The 18,834-nt window shown below is 39.1% G+C and overlaps 1 protein-coding gene across 1 annotated transcript in view; it reads left to right on the top strand.

Moving 5' to 3' along the window:
- RPS6KB1 (ribosomal protein S6 kinase B1) overlaps nucleotides 1-15,026 on the top strand; it is a 169,934-nt gene extending 154,908 nt beyond the window's left edge. Inside the window, exon 15 of the mRNA XM_037808430.1 lies at nucleotides 14,932-15,026. Within this exon, the coding sequence (XP_037664358.1) occupies nucleotides 14,932-14,950 (19 nt within the window). The 3' untranslated portion in view covers nucleotides 14,951-15,026. The remainder of the gene's footprint in view (nucleotides 1-14,931) is intronic.
- Nucleotides 15,027-18,834: the final 3,808 nt, after the last annotated feature.

The following is an 18,834-nucleotide window of genomic DNA, read 5'->3' as shown; positions in this document are numbered from 1 at the left end:
GATGAAGCCCAGAGTTTGCTCTGGAGAAACTGAGAGAGGACCACCAGATACTTAGAGAGAAATGCCCTGGGAGAAAGTAGCAAGGACACACAGGAGCTGAGAGAGAGGAGCTAAGACAAAAGCACAGAGACATTTTGGAGAAAGCCATTTTGAAACACAATCTGGGAGCAAAGGACCAGCAGACACTAGCCACACGCCTTCGCAGCTGACAGAGGTGTTCCAGACATAATCAGCCATTTTTCAATGAAGGTATCCTTGTTGTTGATGCCTTAGTTTGGACACTTTCATGGCCTTCAAACTCTAATTTGTAACCTAATAAACCTCCTTTATAAAAACCAATCCATTTCTGTTATTTTGCATAATGGCAGCTCTAGCAAACCAGAACAGCTTTTGGTACCAGAGAAGTGTGGTGCTGCTGAGCTTACGAATACCAAACATGTTGGAATAGCTTTCTAAATGGATAAGGGGAGGATTCTGGAAGAAATATGAGGAACTTGATAGAAAAGGCCTAGATTACTCTGAAGAGACTGTTGGTAGAAATATGGACTTTAAAGGTACTTCTTATGAGGCCTTAAACAGAAATGATGAATGTGTCATTGTCAACTGTAAGAAAGGTGATCCTTGTTTTAAAGTAGCAGGGAATTTGATGAAATTGAATATTGGTGTTGGATGGAAGGGAGAATTTGAAAGTGTTCAGCTGGGATACTTAGCTGAAGAGATTTTGAAACTAAATGTGGAAAATGCAGCCTGGCTTCTCCTTGCAACTTATAGTGAAATTCAAGATGAAAGAGATAAGCTGAGAACTGAACTATTGGGTTCAAAGAAACCAGAAATCAGTGGTCTAGAAAACTGTGGGCTTCCAGAAAGTGAAAACCCGGAGGCTATAGCCCCTTTAAAGGATTTAACAAAACTTGGAACCAGCCTGCCATTTCAGTACAAGCTGGGGTTGGAGATAGAGTTATCCAGAGTTGATTTGTGGAAAGTCCTATTGTCTGACAGTTTTGACCCCCATATGCTACATGCCAAGCCAACAGATTTTTTTGTGAGATCTGTATAGACAGAACCACTGCCAGTCTGGACTGAAAGGGACAGAAAAGGGACAGATTGATGGAAAAAATTTTTTTCAGAGAAAGCAGAGTCATGAAAGCCAAGGTCTGAAGCCAAAAAATCTTAGGCAAGGAGAACAGAGCAACCCACGCACCTGGTAAGAGTTAGTTTGCTCTGGAGGCAGAGGGTGGGCCTTCTGCCTCAATGATCAGGAAGAGTGCTGCTGCCCCAGGCCTCAGAGAGGGTGGCACATTTCCCAGATATGGGGAAGAGCCTGGCCACCACCCCATTGTTCAGAGATGGGAGAGCATTTGCCCTGGAGCTGCAGAGTCCAGGTAGCACCCCGATGCTTGGGGAATGTGGGGCCCAGAAGAAGGTGGTTTCCCCAATGTGTGGATATATTGGAGCACTCACCCCAGCCTTTGGAGGGAAAAGGGCTGCTGCAAAGGCCCTTGGAAAGGGTTGAACTCTTGCTCTCTCAAGCCCCAAGGATAAAACATCATTCTATAAATGACTCAGATTTTGAAACCTAATGGAGTATGCCCTGTGGGTTTTCAGAACTCTTTTGGAACTTTGACCCCTGTTTTCCTTCCAATTTCTCCCTATGGCAATGGGAATGTTTATCCTATGACTGTCCTTCCTTTGTTTATTGGCAGCAGATAACTTGTTCTGAGTTTCACAGATCCACAGCCAGAGAAGAATATTAGGACTTTGTATTTATCTATATTGTGATGGAATGAATGTATTTTTGCATTTGGAAAGCACATGTCTTTTTGGGGTCCAGGAGGTGGAATGTGCTGGTTTGGATATATTATGTCCCCCAAAAAGCCATGTTCTTTAATGTAATCTTGTGGGGGGAGATTTATTAGTCTTTTGATTAGGGTAGAAATTTTTGATTGAGTGTTTCCATGGAGATGTGACTCACCCAACTGTGGGTGACACTTTTGATTAGATTATTTCCAGGGAGGTGGGGCCCTGCCCATTCAGATAGATCTTGATTAGTTCACTGGAGTATTTAAGAGAGATTCTAAGAGCCGATACAGACCCAGATGCTCGCTGACACTTGGAGATGCTTGGAGATGCAGACAGAAGGACATTTGGAGATGCTAAGCTAAACCAGTTTGCTCCGGAGAAGCTGAGAGATGACCCCCAGAAACTTAGAGAGAAATGCCTGGGAGAAAGAGGCAAAGACACACAGGAGCTGAGAGAGAGGAGCTAAGGCAAAAGCCCAGAGACATTTTGCAGAAAGCCATTGGGAAACACAACCTGGGAGCAAAGGTCCAGCAGACGCCAGCCACATGCCTTCGCAGCTGACAGAGGTGTTCTGGATGCTATCGGCCATTCTTCAGCAAGTTATCCTTGTGTTGATGCCTTAGTCTGGACACTTTTATGGCTTTTGAACTCTAACTTTGTAACCTAATAAACCCCCTTTATAAAAGCCAATTCATTTCTGATATTTTACTTAACGGCAGCTCTAGCAAACTGTAACAGGTTGCATAGAACTTAGATTCCACACAATTCAGGTCAATATTACTAGATTTCACATCTGTAAATCAACAATTTTAATTTATATGAATGTTTTCTACTATATACCCCATAATAAATTTAAAATTTTGCAAGTTTTGTATTTCTTTTCAATAGAACTAGAAAACCCCCAGGGCAGAAGTCATCAACTGCAGCCTCATGCCTTGAGGCAGAACCATAATTAAGTCATCCTAGATAGGTAATTGTCATCCAGTGAGAGTCTATAACATGCTCAGTATCCATTCCTGCAGTGTTCATTCATCAGAAACTTCTTTATTGTCTGATTTAAATATTTCCTTTTCAGTTTAGCCTCATTTCATCTGAATTTCTGTTGCATGTAGGAATTTATCCTCTTGCATGTATTTACTGCAATAAATGTCCTTATGCCATCATTTCTTTTTACCCAGTATAATCAAGATGAGAAAATATTTTTTCATTTCATATTAATCATTTAGTGTTATTTGCACATATTTACTGCATTTTCTTTCTTCGATCTTATCTGTATAATGATTTGCTCATTTATTTGACATCTATATATGGTGCAATATTTTGTCAAAGCAGACAGTGATCTCCATGTGTTTATCTGTAATTTCTGATTATACTGACATAGTAATTAGAACAGATATCAATGTTTTGCTTTGAGTTAAATTATTGAAGAATGCTGAAATGTACATAGATCAGAGAATATGATCCTTGGGGGCTACCACACATCCTTTTCATCTCCATGATTTCTAGTGAGCTGTCATTTTACTGGTGTTTAATTGCTGTAGGTATTTGGCCCAATATTTAGGACTGGGGGTATAAATAAGCATGAATAATAGTCTGGTTCACCATGCATGTCTTATTTGTAAAAAGCTCCTTAATAAGTGGATGGTGCTACACCCTTATCTGTCTGGACAGCATGCTGCCCCTCATTCTCCTTCCTTGTCACATTTAACCACTTGTAGTTTCTGGTTACCTGAAAATTATGTGTGAGCAAGGATGGTGTGCTGGTTTGAATGTATTATGTCCCCCAGAAAAAGCCATATTCTTTGATGCAATCTTGTGGGGCAGACATATTAGTGGGGATTAAGTTGGAAGTTTGGATTAGGTTGTTTGCATGGAAATGCGCCCCACCCAACTGTAGGTGATAACTGATGAGATATTTCCATGGAGGCGTGGCCCCACCCATTCAGGGCGGGCCTTGATCAGTGGAGCCATATAAATGGGCTGACAAACAGAAGGAACTCAGTGCAGCTGTGAGTGACATTTTGAAGAGGAGCTACAGCCAAGAGGGACACTTTGAAGAAAGCACAGGAGCTGCAGATGAGAGACAGTTTGAAGACAGCCGTTGAAAGCAGACTCTTGCTCCGGAGAAGCTAAGAGAGGACAAATACCCCCAAGTGCAACAGGAGTGACATTTTTGAGGAACTGTAGCCTAGAGAGGAACATCCTGGGAGAAAGCCATTTTGAAACCAGAACTTTGGAGCAGATGCCAGCCATGTGCCTTTCCAGCTAGCAGAGGTTTTCCGGACACCATTCGCCATCCTCCAGTGAAGGTACTCGATTGCTGATATGTTACCTTGAACACTTTATGGCCTTAAGACTGTAACTGTGTGACCAAATAAACCCCCTTTTATAAAAGCCAATCCATCTCTGGTATTTTCCATTCTGGCAGCATTAGCAAACTAGAACAGATGGGTTCTTGTTAAAGCAGACCTATCTGAGGGACAGGGAAGTATCCAAGATACCAGACACAAAGGTTGTGTGCAAGAGTGACAGCCTTGTATGCCACACAAGAGAGTAAGGATTTTATCCTTGAGAAGAATTAATTGAAACATTATGTAGATTTAGGTTTTAGAAAGAGCACTCCACAGGGAAATCAGTAGAATTGGAGGGATCCAAGGGAAAAAATGGCAAGAGCAACAATGGGAAAATGACAAGAAAGGGGAGAGATATAAAGAGGTAGATTAAAGAGATTGGGTGGTTGACTGAATATGGAAGGAGAGAAAAAGAGGAGATGACTCCCAGATTTCTGATTTACACAATGGTATGCATGGTGATGACAGAGCCTGTTACATTATACTGCCTCCCTAAGTCTTCCCTTTTAGGGCTTCCTTAATGAATCAGATAGGATTGTTGGTTGGAAGTAGGAGAAATCATCTCTGGCTATGTTAAGCAAAAAATAATTTTGGAAGGTGTGGGAGAAATTGCTAGTTGGTATTCAGTTTCTAGTCTTCCCTTTTTACTCAATATTAGAACTTTTGGCACATGGCCTACCAGAATAAAGACTTTATTTCCAGCTTCCCTTGCAAATGGCTGTGACCATGTAACTAAGTTACGGCTAATGAGATGCAAGCAGAAGTGGTGTGAGCAATTTCCTGGACATATCTTTAAAGGATGGAGGCATTCACTTCTGTCCTTTATCTTCTGTTCTGCTCCCTGTAACACATAAGTGATTGCTGAAGCTCCATCATAGACCACGAAGAAGTCCATACCCTCGGGAAGGCAAAGCAGACATCTGTGTCCCAGATGATGACAGAGCCACCATAGCATCTTAAATGCCTATGTCCAAACTTTTATGTGAGAAAGAAATAAACTATCTTAAGCGCCAGTTATTTTTGGTTTCTGTTACATGCAACTGATTCCGTATCTCAATAATATGGGTAGGCAAAAATAAATAAATAAATAAATACAGATAAGCATTGGGGATTCACCAAATTGACTGGAAGGCTTTAAAGAAAGGCTGGATGCAGGGGAGCCTTGGAGGTGAGGTAGCAGAGGCTGAACTGTCTCGGCACAATGCCACTGCTGCTGGGAGCAGCCTGACCGCCAGATTCCCTCAGTCCTTGTTTCACTCACTCACGATGCAAACTCCTGTAAGGGAGCATTTGATTGACTGAGTTAGGCCACGCGTCTGCTCCCTGGGGACGCCAAGGGGCAGCTGGTGGAAAGATCTGCCCCCTGTTTCTGTAAAGGGCATCGGAAGTGGAAGGTATCTGCCAGGGAAAGCTCACACACCAACCAAACGCACAACACAGGATTCCCGCCAAAGGACGATTGAGCCACTGATAGGAAGAGGGTAGGGGTGGATGCGGACCAGCCAAAAAAACCTACCATGTCCACTACACTCACCTTCTCCCTACCTCTACTGAATCAAGGCAAAATGAGAGAGGCCATCATGATTTATATTTCCATTTAATGTAAAACTTTCCTATTTCAATGGATCCATTTTACTGTAAAACGTAATTTTCTTTCATAATACTCTTGCTTTAAGTGGCACACATTTCTCATTTCTTCTTCTAAATCCTGTTGCAGGCACATATTTTCACAGACTGCTTGTAGTACTCATATGCTCTAACCTCCTTTTTGAAATTAACATCATGAAAAAGAATGGCAACATTGTATAAAATCTAGAATCAAAATTCTGTCTTTGGAGCTTCGAAATCCTTCTTAAGAAGAGCAGAAGTATTTTCTATGTATAAAAAGAAATTCTTAGCAACTAAAATGTTATTAGCATGCTTCCAAGGGTCAGTATCAGTCTTGGCAACCTTGTATCTTAACGCAACCTTTTATTATTCTTCAGAAAAAGTCACAAAGAATTCAATCTCTTCATTTTCTTGAAAAAACATTTTTTACACTAAGCCTTGATCAACAGGGAGATGATCAGATGTGTCAAAAATGCAGTTGTTGAAAATGGGTATTATTTGAAATCAGTTCAATCTCATTACTGTTGTTTCAGTTATCTGAACATTTTTGAAAAAAGACTCTAAATACCTTCATTTCAAAAATGTGTCCCAAATTAGGAATGTTCACTGAGATACCAGTAATTCATCAATAAGCCTTACTGTTGCTCAGAGTTAAGAAACCATTCACAATCACATCCAGCAAAATGTCTAGTTATTGTAACTCCAATACTTTCATTAAAATACCTCACAAAGACCTTCCTTCCTTTTTCCTTCCTACATTCCTCCCTTCCTTTCTTCTTATCTATCTCTTTCTCTCTCTTTTTCTTTCTTCTTTCCTTCATTCCTTGCTTCCTTTTCTTGCTCTTATTCAAATATAACTTAATAGTGAGGAAGTTTTGCATCATTTCTAATGAAAAATCTTGTGCCCTGTTGAAGCAAGATTTTTTTTTTTACAATTGTTTATTAGGCTGGTGAAAAATTTAAAGAATGTGAGAATTAGCCTTATAATTATTCCCTGAGGATCTAATATTGTGTTTATGTTTTCTGTTCTGTTATGCAATTATAGCTGCTTTGACCACCAGTTCCCTTTTAACCAAATCATCTTTCAGACTTTTCACAATGAAGTACAAGAAGCTACAAAGCTGACAACAAACTGCTATTTCTTTAATTGATCACATGAAGTATTGTCATATAATCCACCACAAGTAACATTTATTTCACTCATGATGTTGATGCCAAATGTCATGAGTCTATTAAAATGAATTCAGAATTTTAATAGATAATACATGTACATGATATAAAATTTAAAACATATGAAAGGGTATACAATACAAAGTCTCCCTCCTTTCCCTGTTACCCAGTCATCTAATTTCCCTTCCTGGAAACAAACATTGTTACCAATTCCTTGTGTGTTATTCCAGATATAATCTGTGCATATACTAGCACATTCAAAACCATTCTCTTGAAAGTCTCAACAAATTAATAACTAGTAAAGAGATTGAATCAGTAATCAAAAACCTGCTAAAAAAGAAAAGACCATGACCAGAGGGCTTCACAGGGGAATTCTATCAAACTTTCCAAGAATTAATACCAGACCTGCTCAAACTCTTCCAAAAATCTCCTAGAAGAAGAGAACACTCTCTAATTCTATGAGGCCAACATCAACCTCATACCAAAGGCACATAAAGATACCACAAGAAAAGAAAATTACAGGGCAATATCTCTTTTGAATACAGTGCAAAAATTCGTAACAGAATTAGTAAATGAAATCCAACAGCACAGTAAAAGAATACTACACCATGATCAAGTGGGACTTATCCCAGGCATTTATAAGGAAATCAATTAATGTAATACACCCCATTAACAGAATAAAGGGAAAAAACATAATCATCTTAATTGATGCAGGAAAGGCATTTGACAAAATCCAGCACCTCTTCTTGATAAAAACTCTTAGAAAACAAGGAATGGAAAGAAACTTCCTTAACAAGATAAATGGCATATATGATAAGCCCACAGCTAGCATCATACTTAATAGTGAAACTGAAATCTTTTCCTCTAACATCAGAAACAAGACGAGGATGCCACTGTCACCACTGTTATTCAATGCTGAGCAAGAAAAAGAAATAAAAGTCATTCAAATTGGAAAGGAAGAAATAAAACATTCTCTTTTTGCAGATAACATAATCCTGTGTGCAGAAAATCCTGAAAAATTCTCAAAAACAGCTAATAAATTAATTCAGCAAGGTGGCAGGGTACAATATCAACACCCAAATATCAGTAGTGTTTCTATATACTAGCATGAGAAATCAAAAGAAGAAATCAAGAAAAAAAATTCATTTACAATAGCAACTAAAAGAATCAAATAGCTAGGAATAAAAAAATCTAACCAAGGATGTAAAGGACACAGATGTAAAGGACACAAGTAAAGGACACAGAAAACTACAAAGCATTGCTAAAATAAATCAAAGAAGACCTAAATAGATGGAAGGACATTCTGTATTCATGGATTAGAACACTAAATATTGTTAAGATGTCAATTCTACTCAAATAATTTACAGATTCAATGCAATCCCAATAAGAATTCCAACAACCTTCTTTGCAGAAATGGAAAAGACAATCATAAAATTTATATGGTAGGGTAAGGAGCCCTGAATAGTTAAAGCCATTTTGAAAAGAAGCACAAAGTTGGAAGACTCACACTTCCCAATCTTAAAAACATATTACAAAGCCACAGTAATCAAAACAGCATGGTACTGACATGAGGGCAGACATATAGACCAATGGAATAGAATTTAGAATTCAGAACCCAACCTTTGCTTTTATGGCCAACTGATTTTTGACAAGGGGGCAAAGACCACTCAATTGGGAAAGAAGAGTCTCTTCAACAAATGGTGTTAGGAAAACTGGATCTCCATTAGCAAAAAAAATGAAGGTGGACCCTTACCTCACACTAAAAAAAAATCAACTCAAAATGGATCAAAGATCTAAAAAGAGAGCCAGAACTATAAAACTCCTAGAAGAAAATGTAGGGAAGCATCTTCAGGACCTTGTGTTAGGCAATGGTTTCTTAGACTTTACACCCAAAGCACGAGGAACAAAAGAATAAATAGATTAATGGGACCTCATCAAAAGTTAAAATATTTGTACATTAAAGGACTTTATCATGAAGGTAAAAAGACAGCCCACACAGTGAGAGAAAATATTTGAAAACCACATATCTGATCAGGGTTTAATATCCAGAATATATAAAGAAATCCTTAAACTCAACAACAAAAAGACAAACAACCCATGTTAAAAGTGGGTGAAAGACTTGAATAGACATTTCCCCAAAGAAGATATACAAATGGCCCAAAACATATGAAAAGATGCTCAGCATCATTAGCCATTATGGAAATGAAAGTATAAACCACAATAAGGTACCAGTTCATATCGTCTAGAATAGCTACTATTTTTTTAAAAAAGTTGAAAATTACAAGTTTTGGAGAGGGTGTGAAGAAATAGGAACACTCATTCATTGGTGGGAATGTAAAGTGATGCAACTACTGTGGAAAACAGTTTGTCAGCTCCTCAGAAAGTTAAGTATGGATTTACCATATGACTTGGCAATCCCACTACTAGGTATATACCCCAAAGAATTGAAAGCAGAGACTTGAACAGGTATTTGCACACTGATGTTCATAGAGACATTATTCACAATTGCAAAAAGATGGAAGCAAATCAAGTGTCCATCAACCATTGAATGGATGAACAAAATGAGGCATATACATACAATGGAATATTCTTCAGCCCTAAAAAGGAACGAAATTTTGATATATGCAACAACATGGATGAACCTTGAAGACTTCATGTTGCATGAAATAAGCCAGATGCAAAAGGACAAATATTGTATGGTCTGAGTGATATAAAATAATAAGGAAAAGCAAACTCATAGAGTCAGAATCTAGAATATAAGTTACTAGGGGATGGAGGTGGGGTTGGGAACAGGGAGTTAAAACTTAAAATGTATAGAGTTTCTATTTGGAGCAATGGAGAAGTTTTAGTAATGGATGGTGGTGATGGTAGCACAACATTGTGAATGTAGTGAACAGCACTGCATTCTATATTTGAATGTGGTTAAAAGGGTAAGTTATGGATTGTATACATGTTACTAGAATTTAAAAAAATTCATAGAACCACACAACGCAAACAGTGAGCCCTAAGTCAAACCTTAGGGTGTCACCCATATTTTATGCATGATTTTTCTTTAAACTCACAACTTCTCCAATTAAAAAAAAAATTTTAATGCAAATATAGCAGACAAAATATACAGTCTTTCACCTCCCTTTTTTCACTTAACAATATATCTAGGAAATTATTCCTAGAATCTTTTCTAAATTCATTGTGTGATGAATTAAAAATAACTGCAAAATCTGTCATTCTCCCTGTGGAGTGGACTTGATTTCCCTCCCCATGAATTTGTGCTGCCCCTATAACGGCTTAACCAAAATAAGGCAGTAAGAGTGACACTGTGCCAGTTCCCATCCTAGATTTTAAGAGGATTGGCAGCTTCTATTTCCTCTCTCTTGGAACAGTTGCTCTTGGAATGCATACTCTGGGGAAATCCAGCCACATGTGTAAGAAGTCTGACTACCCTGAGACTACCATACTATGAAGAAGCCCAAGCTAGTCCTGAGAAGAGGCTGCAGGGACAGAGAGAAAGATTCCTGGCTGGTCCTCAGCTGTTCTATCTGTCCTATCAGAGATGCAAGATGTAAAGGCAGAAGCCACCATGGTCATCCAACCCAGTAAAGCCTTCAGATGACTCCAGTCACAGCCTCCATCTTATTGCAATCCCACAAGAGACTCCAAGAGAGAATTGTCCAGCTGAGCACAGTGAACGTGCAGATCTATGAGACATTATCATAAATTGTTGTTTTAGGTCACTGAGTTTTGGCATGGATTATGACCCAGTAATAGGAGCATTTATATGTGTGCAGCTGCCTCTTTCTCTCTCTTTCTTAATGTCTAGATAGTATTCTGTTTTTTGAATATACCACAGCTTCCAATGTCTTGCTGTTACTAACAATAGTGTAGTGAATATCCCTGTATATATGTCATAGTGCATGGTTGAAGTATTTTTGTAGGGTAAATTCTTAGAAGTGGATGGGTAGTTCAAGGATATGTGCATATGTAATTCTCTTAGATATTGACAAATGGCTTCCATAGTTATGCCAATTTGCATTCTCTTCAAAATGTATGAGTGTCTATTCTGTCTCATCACACCAATATACTGTGGAATCAACTTGTTTGATTTTTTTCCCCAGTCTCCTGGGTGAAAAATGGTACCTAAATTGCAGTTTAAGTGTGCATTTCTTTTATTATGAGAGAATTTGAGCATCTTTTCAAATGTTTAAGAGTCATTCATTTTTCCTTTCCTGTGAATTGTCTGCTCATATCCTCTTTTTCCTATTAGGTTGCTGGTCTTTTTATTGATTTGTTAGAGTTTTTTATATATTAAGGAAATTATGTCTTTGTCGGTGATGTGTGTTGCAAATTTTCTCCAGTTTTTCAGTTTTTACTTTGTGTATAATGTTTTATTAGTCCACACAGAATGTGTTTTATGCAGTAGAATTGATCAATTTATTTTTCATGGCTTCTGGGTTTTGTGTCATAATTAGAAAAGGCTGTCCTATTTCAATATTATTTAAAACATCCTTTATGTTTTTTTCTAGTAGTTTCAAGGTTTTTTTTTTTTTTTTTAAGGTTTATATCTTTTATCCTTCTGACATTAATTCAGGGCTAAGGAGTAAGGTAGGACTGAAACAAGTTTTTCCATATGACCACCCACTTCTTCCAACACCATTTAGTAAATACAGATATTCTTTTTGCAAATCATCATTAATAATAACAATAAAGTCTAGAAAAAGAACTAGCATGCCCATATGCTGGCAAATATACTTGTATACATAGCTTTTATTCTAGATGTCATGCAAGGTTTTTACATGCTTTATCTCATTTACTCTTCAAAGAAACCCTAATTCTATGAGTTATTCTCATTTTACAGGTGAGGAGACTGATCCTGAGAGAGGTTTAAGTAACGTTGTCAAGGGGACAAAGCTAGGAAGTAGCAGAGCCAGGACTCAAACTCAGATCTGTCAGCCCCAAAGTCTGCTCTCTTATTGACTATGCTAGACTGTAAGTGGGAAAGCCAGGCCTTAAACCACCATGCCATAATAGCTTGCCTCTTCATAATAGACAACAACTATTTGATTTAATGAATGAATAAAGAGCCATTCCCAAATTCAAAAATTGTTGATGCCACTTTATGACTCCAGAGGATACCTGCATCAGAGAAAGGACTTATTAGGAAGTAAATTGCTTTGTCCTGCAAGCTTCCTGGTAACCTCGCCAGTGATGTATTTGTGGGTCACCTGCTACCTGCCCACTGTGTGTATTATCTGTAGTCCAATCAGTTGCCTGAGAAAAGGGTTTGGTAACCAAAATATCTAAGAATGTTCAGTTCAAATCCATTCCACTCATGGATTAAATATCTGTATGAATGTTAATTTTATAATTTCTGTATTTTTCAAAAACTGAAAAGACAACATTCTTCATACGTAGCCACTTCATAGTTGAACAGAAGATACATCATTTAATCCTCACAATAGCATTAGAAAGTAGGTATTCTTACCCTTAACTAATTGAGGAGGAAAAATCAAGCTTAAAACCACATAATAGTATTAAATAGTTTCATTCCTGGATAACTGGACAAATTTAACCTTAGGTTTGCACATTTTTGCTATCATTTAAAAATGCTTCTAATTCATAGTTCTGAATTTAGTATCAAAATTCTGAATTCCAAGAAGATAGTGATACACAATGGTGATAACAAAGTCATTAATGTCAGTTTGTTTTTCTTAAATCCTAGTGATCTGATTATAATTTGTTAATGAAATTATTTGGAATATTTATTTTCCCCTTGATTATTTCATTTATTTTTCTTTCCTTAATTGGGAGAATAAATATTTAAAATCTATATAAAAGGAAATAAACCACTGGTGTTAGGAATTAACATCTGTTAGCTACAGTACAGAAATGTTTTGTTAAGTATTGTATTTGCCACCTATTATAAACTTTATTAATAATTTACTTGATTTATAATGGGTCAACATAGGGCCAAATAGTTTAAAATCTACAAATGTAAAATGATCTGGGAATAGGAAATCAATTACGATATTTGTGGTAGAGAATCATCATTCAGTATGATGTTTAATAAAATAATTAGTTTAATATGGAAAAATCATTTAATTGTTTAAAACAATATATGTGAACAACAAAAAAAAATCCAATAGATTGTTGGATTGCATATGGCAAGGTGCTAGTTTGCATAGTTTCCAAAACTCTAGTATTTAGACTGGAACACGTTGAAAATTTGGGCAAGCAGTTGATTTATATATCCTGGGATAGTTTTGTTGCCAAGCGTTTCTTTCACATCTGTCCCTTCCTCTCTATTCTCAGCGCTACCACACTATTTCAGCCCTGTATGCCTTTTCTCACAGTCAATGGTAATAATCTTTTAATTGGTCTCTCTTTTCCAACTTCTTTGCACAGGGCTCCAGATTAATCTTAATATAGTTCTCTCCAATTGTTCTTCACACCTCTTGAATGAGATCTAAGCTTTTCAGCTAAGCATTCAAAATCCACTGTGAATTCTAACCTCACTCCTGTGGCCTGAGAGAACAAAAGGATGGATTCAGCCTCATAAAAAATAAACAATGTTCTAGCTGAACCACATCCCCACCCCCACCCCACACCTCCAACTGCTGCAGATACCCCTGTTCTTTCTGAGGCTCCTCTCCCTGTCCTTCTGCTCTTCTCTCCTTCATTAGGATCTTCTGTTGAGGACTCCACACACTGAAGCACCTCTTAATACAAATAATAACAGCTAATGAGTTCCCTGAGATAGATACTGGGTTGAACTGTTCACATGTGTTGCCTGAGCAAACCTTCACAACACCCTGTGGAGTAGGTACCAGTGGGAACTAGTTAGCGACAATGTCAGGATAAAGCCTGGGCAGGCTGACTCAGAAAACCAGACTCTCAACCACTGCACCGTTAGGTCCCCTCCGATATCCGCGTCCACCACTGAGGTTGAGGCCTTCTGCAGATGCCATGTCCTGAGCTGCCTTCCCTGCTTCCTTCCAGTGGGCCACCCCATCCCCACAAATCTAGTTGCCTTGGGTGACGTTGCCTGGTGTCACTGGAGTCTCAGGCCTATACCTGCTCTGTCCAAGCTGCTGCTGAGCTGAAAGCGTTGATGTGTCAAAGCTGACTCTGCCCTTTAGAGCCCTCCTTGTGCTACCGCCCTGTGGGGTCCTTACCCAGGTGGGCAGGATTCATTCTCACCCTTTGATGCCAGGGCACCAAAACTTTCCCTATGTCCATCTTGTCTCTCCAGATTCCTTCAGAGATTTTAGTGAAGATACCTCTCTCAGTTTTTACTTTGGACACCCCGTCTTTCTCTCTGACACCTAAATGTGGGCCCACAGGCTGGGCAGTGGCAACTAGAATTAACTCAAAATCACCCCATCCCTGTCAAGGGGTCTGGGGTGGGAGGGAGAAAGATTTTCCATCGAATACTTCTTTGAACTATTAGGATACATCTCTTCCCTTTTCAATTAAAAAATCTAGTTAAAGATAAATGATTCCCCCCTACGTGGGACCTGACTCCCAGGGGTGTAAATCTCCCTGGCAACACAGGATATGACTCCCGGGGATGAATCTAGACCTGACATTGTGGGATTGAGAACATCTTCTTGACAAAAGGGGGATGCAAAATAAAACGAAATAAAGCTTCAGTGGCTGAGAGATTTCAAATGGAGTCAAGAGGTCACTCTGGTGGACATTCTTATGCACTATATAGATAACACTTTTTAGGTTTTAATGTATTGGAATAGCTAGAAGTAAATACCTGAAACTACCAAACTCCAGCCCTTGACTCTTGAAGACGAGTGTATAGCAATGTAGATTACAATGGGTGACTGTGTGATTGTGAAAACCTTGTGGATTGCACTCCCTTTATCCAGCGTATGGATGGATGAGTAGAAAAATGGGGACAAAAACTAAATGAAAAATAGGGTGGGATGGGGGGGATGGTTTCGGTGTTCTTTTTTATTTTTACTTTATATTCTTATTCTGATTCTTTCTGGTATAGGGAAAATGTTCAAAAATAGATTGGGTGATGGATCAGCTTCGGGCAAGATGACGGCATAGAGAGGAGTAGAAGCTAAGTAGTCCCCCTGGAACAACTACAAAAAACCAGAAACAACTAGTAAATAATCCAGAATAACTGCAGGGGGACAAACGAGACCATCCATTCATCATACACCAACCTGAATTGGGAGGAATGCCCGAGAACACAGCATAAAATCTGTAAGTAAAACCTGCGGAACCAGGGTGGGAGACCCCCTCCCCCATAGCCCGAGCTGCAGAGCCTCGTGGTGACAGAGAGAAGCTCTCTCCCAGCAAGCGAATACAGCTCAGCTGAGCTCCAACTGGGGTTTTAAGTAGCAAGTGTGAACTGCTCACTACAGGTACGCAGCCCCAAAAAACAGACAGAGGCTTTGGGTGACGACTGACCTGGGAGAGCCGGAGGGTCGCCTTGGACTGGGTCTGAAGGGGACTATCTGTTTCTTTTTTGGCTCAGTGGAGAAAGCCCCAGCCATTTTCAGTTTCCAGTGCTGTGACTCGGGGAAGGGCGGAGACAGCACAAGCAGAGAGAGAGACCATTGAAATGCTAATGACCTCCACCTGGGGGGTCTGTCTTCTCTAGGAGGAAAGGGGTGGGGCCCTTTCCATTCAGAACCAGACCCCAGAGCCTGGGGGAACACGGCCATACCTCCTCACACCAGTCAAGAATTATAGGCTAACAGGCATCACCTGCTGGACAGAAAAGCACAGTGACCCGAGGCATCAAAGGGTGAAGCAATTTTCTAAGACACACCCGCAGGGAAACCGGATACTGAATATTTCTTCCCTCTGGGACCTGAGCCTGTTCTGGTCTGGGAAAACCTGATTTGGATAACCAAGGAAACCATGCCTAGACAACAGAAAATTACAACTACACTAAGAAAAACAAAGTTATGGCCCAGTCAAAGGAACAAACGTACACTTCAACTGAGATACAGGAATTTAAACAACTAATGCTAAATCAATTCAAAAAGTTTAGAGAAGATATTGCAAAAGAGATAGAGGCTGTAAAGGAAGCACTGGACATGTATACGGCAGAAATCAAAAGTTCAAAAAACCTACTAGTAGAATCTATGGAAATGAAAGGCACAACACAAGAGATGAAAGACACAATGGAAACATACAACAGCAGATCCCAAGAGGCAGAAGAAAACACTCAGGAACTGGAGAACAAAACACCTGACAGCCTACACGCAAAGGAGCAGATAGAGAAAAGAATGAAAAAATATGAGCAACGTCTCCAGGAACTCAAGGATGAAACAAAGTACAATAATGTACATATCATTGGTGTCCCAGAAGGAGAAGAGAAGGGAAAGGGGGCAGAAGCAATAATAGAGGAAATAATTAATGAAAATTTCCCATCTCTTATGAAAGACATAAAATTACAGATCCAAGAAGCTCAGCGTACTCCAAACAGAAGAGATATGAGGAGGCCTACGCCAAGACACTTAATAATCAGATTATCAAATGTCAAAGACAAAGAGAGAATCCTGAAAGCAGCAAGAGAAAAGCAATCCATTACATACAAAGGAAGCTTAATAAGACTCTGTGCGGATCTCTCAACAGAAACCATGGAGGCAAGAAGGAAGTGGTGTGATATATTTAAGATACTGAAAGAGAAAAACCACCAACCAAGAATCCTGTATCCAGCAAAGCTGTCCTTCAAATATGAGGGAGAGCTCAAAATATTTTCTGACAGACAATGAGAGACTTTGTGAACAAGACACCTGCCCTACAGGAAATACTAAAGGGAGCACTACAGGGTGATAGAAGACAGGAGTGTGTGGTTTGGAACACAGTTTTGGGAGATGGTAGCACAACAATGTAAGTACAGTGAACAAAGGTAACTATGAATACGGTTGAGAGAGAAAGATGGGGAGCATGTGAGACACCACAAGAAAGGAGGAAAGATAACGACTGGTACTGTGTAACTTGGTGAAATCTAGAGTATCGAACAATTGTGATAAAATGTACAAATATGTTCTTTTATGAGGGAGAACAAGCAAATGTCAACCTTGCAAGGTGTTAAAAATGGGGAGGCATTGGGGGAGGGATGCAATCAGCATAAACTAGAGACTGTAACTAATAGAATCATTGTATTATGCTTCCTTTAATGTAGCAAAGGTGATATACCAAGGTGAATGCAGATAAGAGGGGGGATGGGGAGGCATGTTAGACACTTGACATTGGTGGTATTGTCTGATTCTTTATTCTACTTTGATTTAAGGTTATTTTTCCTTTTGCTGCTTCCTAGCTGTCATTTTTTTTTGTTTCCTCTTTCTTTTGCCTCTCTACCTTCTTTGGCTCTCCCTCCTGCCTTGTGGAAGAAATGTAGATGCTCTTGCTTAGTATGAGCAGAATGTTCAATTAGGATGAACTTAGATGTTTGGAAATGAACAGGGGTGTTGGTAGCAAGATGTGAGAATAACTAACAGTGCCGAATGGTGTGTGAATGAGGTGGAAAGGGGAAGCTCAGAGTCATATATGTCACCAGAAGGAAAGCTGGAGGTCAAAAGATGGAAATGTATAAAACTGAATCCTATGGTGGGCAATGTCCATGATCAACTGTACAAATACTAGAAATCACTTCATGAACCAGAACAAATGTATGACAATATAATTAGAAGTTAATAATAGAGGGGCATATAGGGAAGAACTATATACCTATTGCAAACTATATACTACAGTTAGTAGTATTTCAACATTTTTTCATAAACAGTAACAAACGTACTATAGCAATACTAGGAGTCAACAATTGAGGGGGGTTGGTTAGGGATAGGGGAGGTTTAGAGTTTCCTTTTCTTTTTTTCTTTTTTCATCTTTCACTTTATTTCTTGTCTGGAGTAATGAAAAGTTTCTAAAAATTGAACAAAAATTAAGTGTGATGGATGCACAGCTGTATGAGGGTACCCAGGGACAAGTGATTGTACACTTTGGATCTTTGGATAATTGTATGGTATCTGAATAATCTCAATAAAAATGAAAAAAAAAAAGATGAAATAAAAAAAATAGATTGGGTGATGAATGCACAGCTATATGATGGTATTGTGAACAGCTGATTGTACACCATGGATGATTGTATGGTATGTGAATATATCTCAATAAAACTGAATTTAAAAAATAAATGATTAATTATAAAAATTCAAATCCCCCCCTCTCCTGGCCCCCTAGGGCATGGTTATTAGAAAGAGTTTGCATGATTCCCTCCTGGGAAGCTGCTTGTTCTCTCGTATAAACAGATTCCTGGCAGACCCCAACTCATGAGACTCCTGAAGCGAAATGTAGGCTCTGGGTTGAACCCCACTATACTTATTTCCTACAGTTCCCACGAGAACCCTCTGGGACCCACCAAATGGAAACACACCCCCACCTTGGCCTTGTGCTTTCTTGCAATGCTGCTTTTCATATTGTTGCCTTCACCTAGACTCCTGCCATCGCCATCTCTTAAAATCCTATCTTTTAATGCTCAATTCCAAGGCCCCTTTTCCAGGAATCTGTCACTGCCTTGATGAGACAGAGAAAGAGAGAGACACAGAGAAAGGATGAGGAGAAGGGGACCCAACAATTTTGTTTGAATTCCTCAATCTACCGCATCCTTCCCTGATACAGGAACCAATAAATTCCCTTTATTGCTTAAGGCGGTTTGAACTGGTTGTTGCTATGTGCAACAGAAAGAGCCTGGACTACAAAAGACCCCACCCCGATATACCCCTATAATTCACATGGTTAGTTGGGGGCATCTTTTTCCTTACCTACTCGATTACAAGCTCCTTGCTGGCAAAGACTTCACCTTTTTCATGTTTGTATCTCCCCAGCAGCTAGCACGTCACAATCAACCACGTAATAAATGCTCAAGAATATATTCTTT

Source organism: Choloepus didactylus, chromosome 18 (genome assembly GCF_015220235.1).
Source record: "Choloepus didactylus isolate mChoDid1 chromosome 18, mChoDid1.pri, whole genome shotgun sequence".
Classification (NCBI taxonomy): Eukaryota; Metazoa; Chordata; class Mammalia; order Pilosa; family Megalonychidae; genus Choloepus; species Choloepus didactylus.
This window is presented reverse-complemented; position numbering and strand designations above follow the sequence as displayed.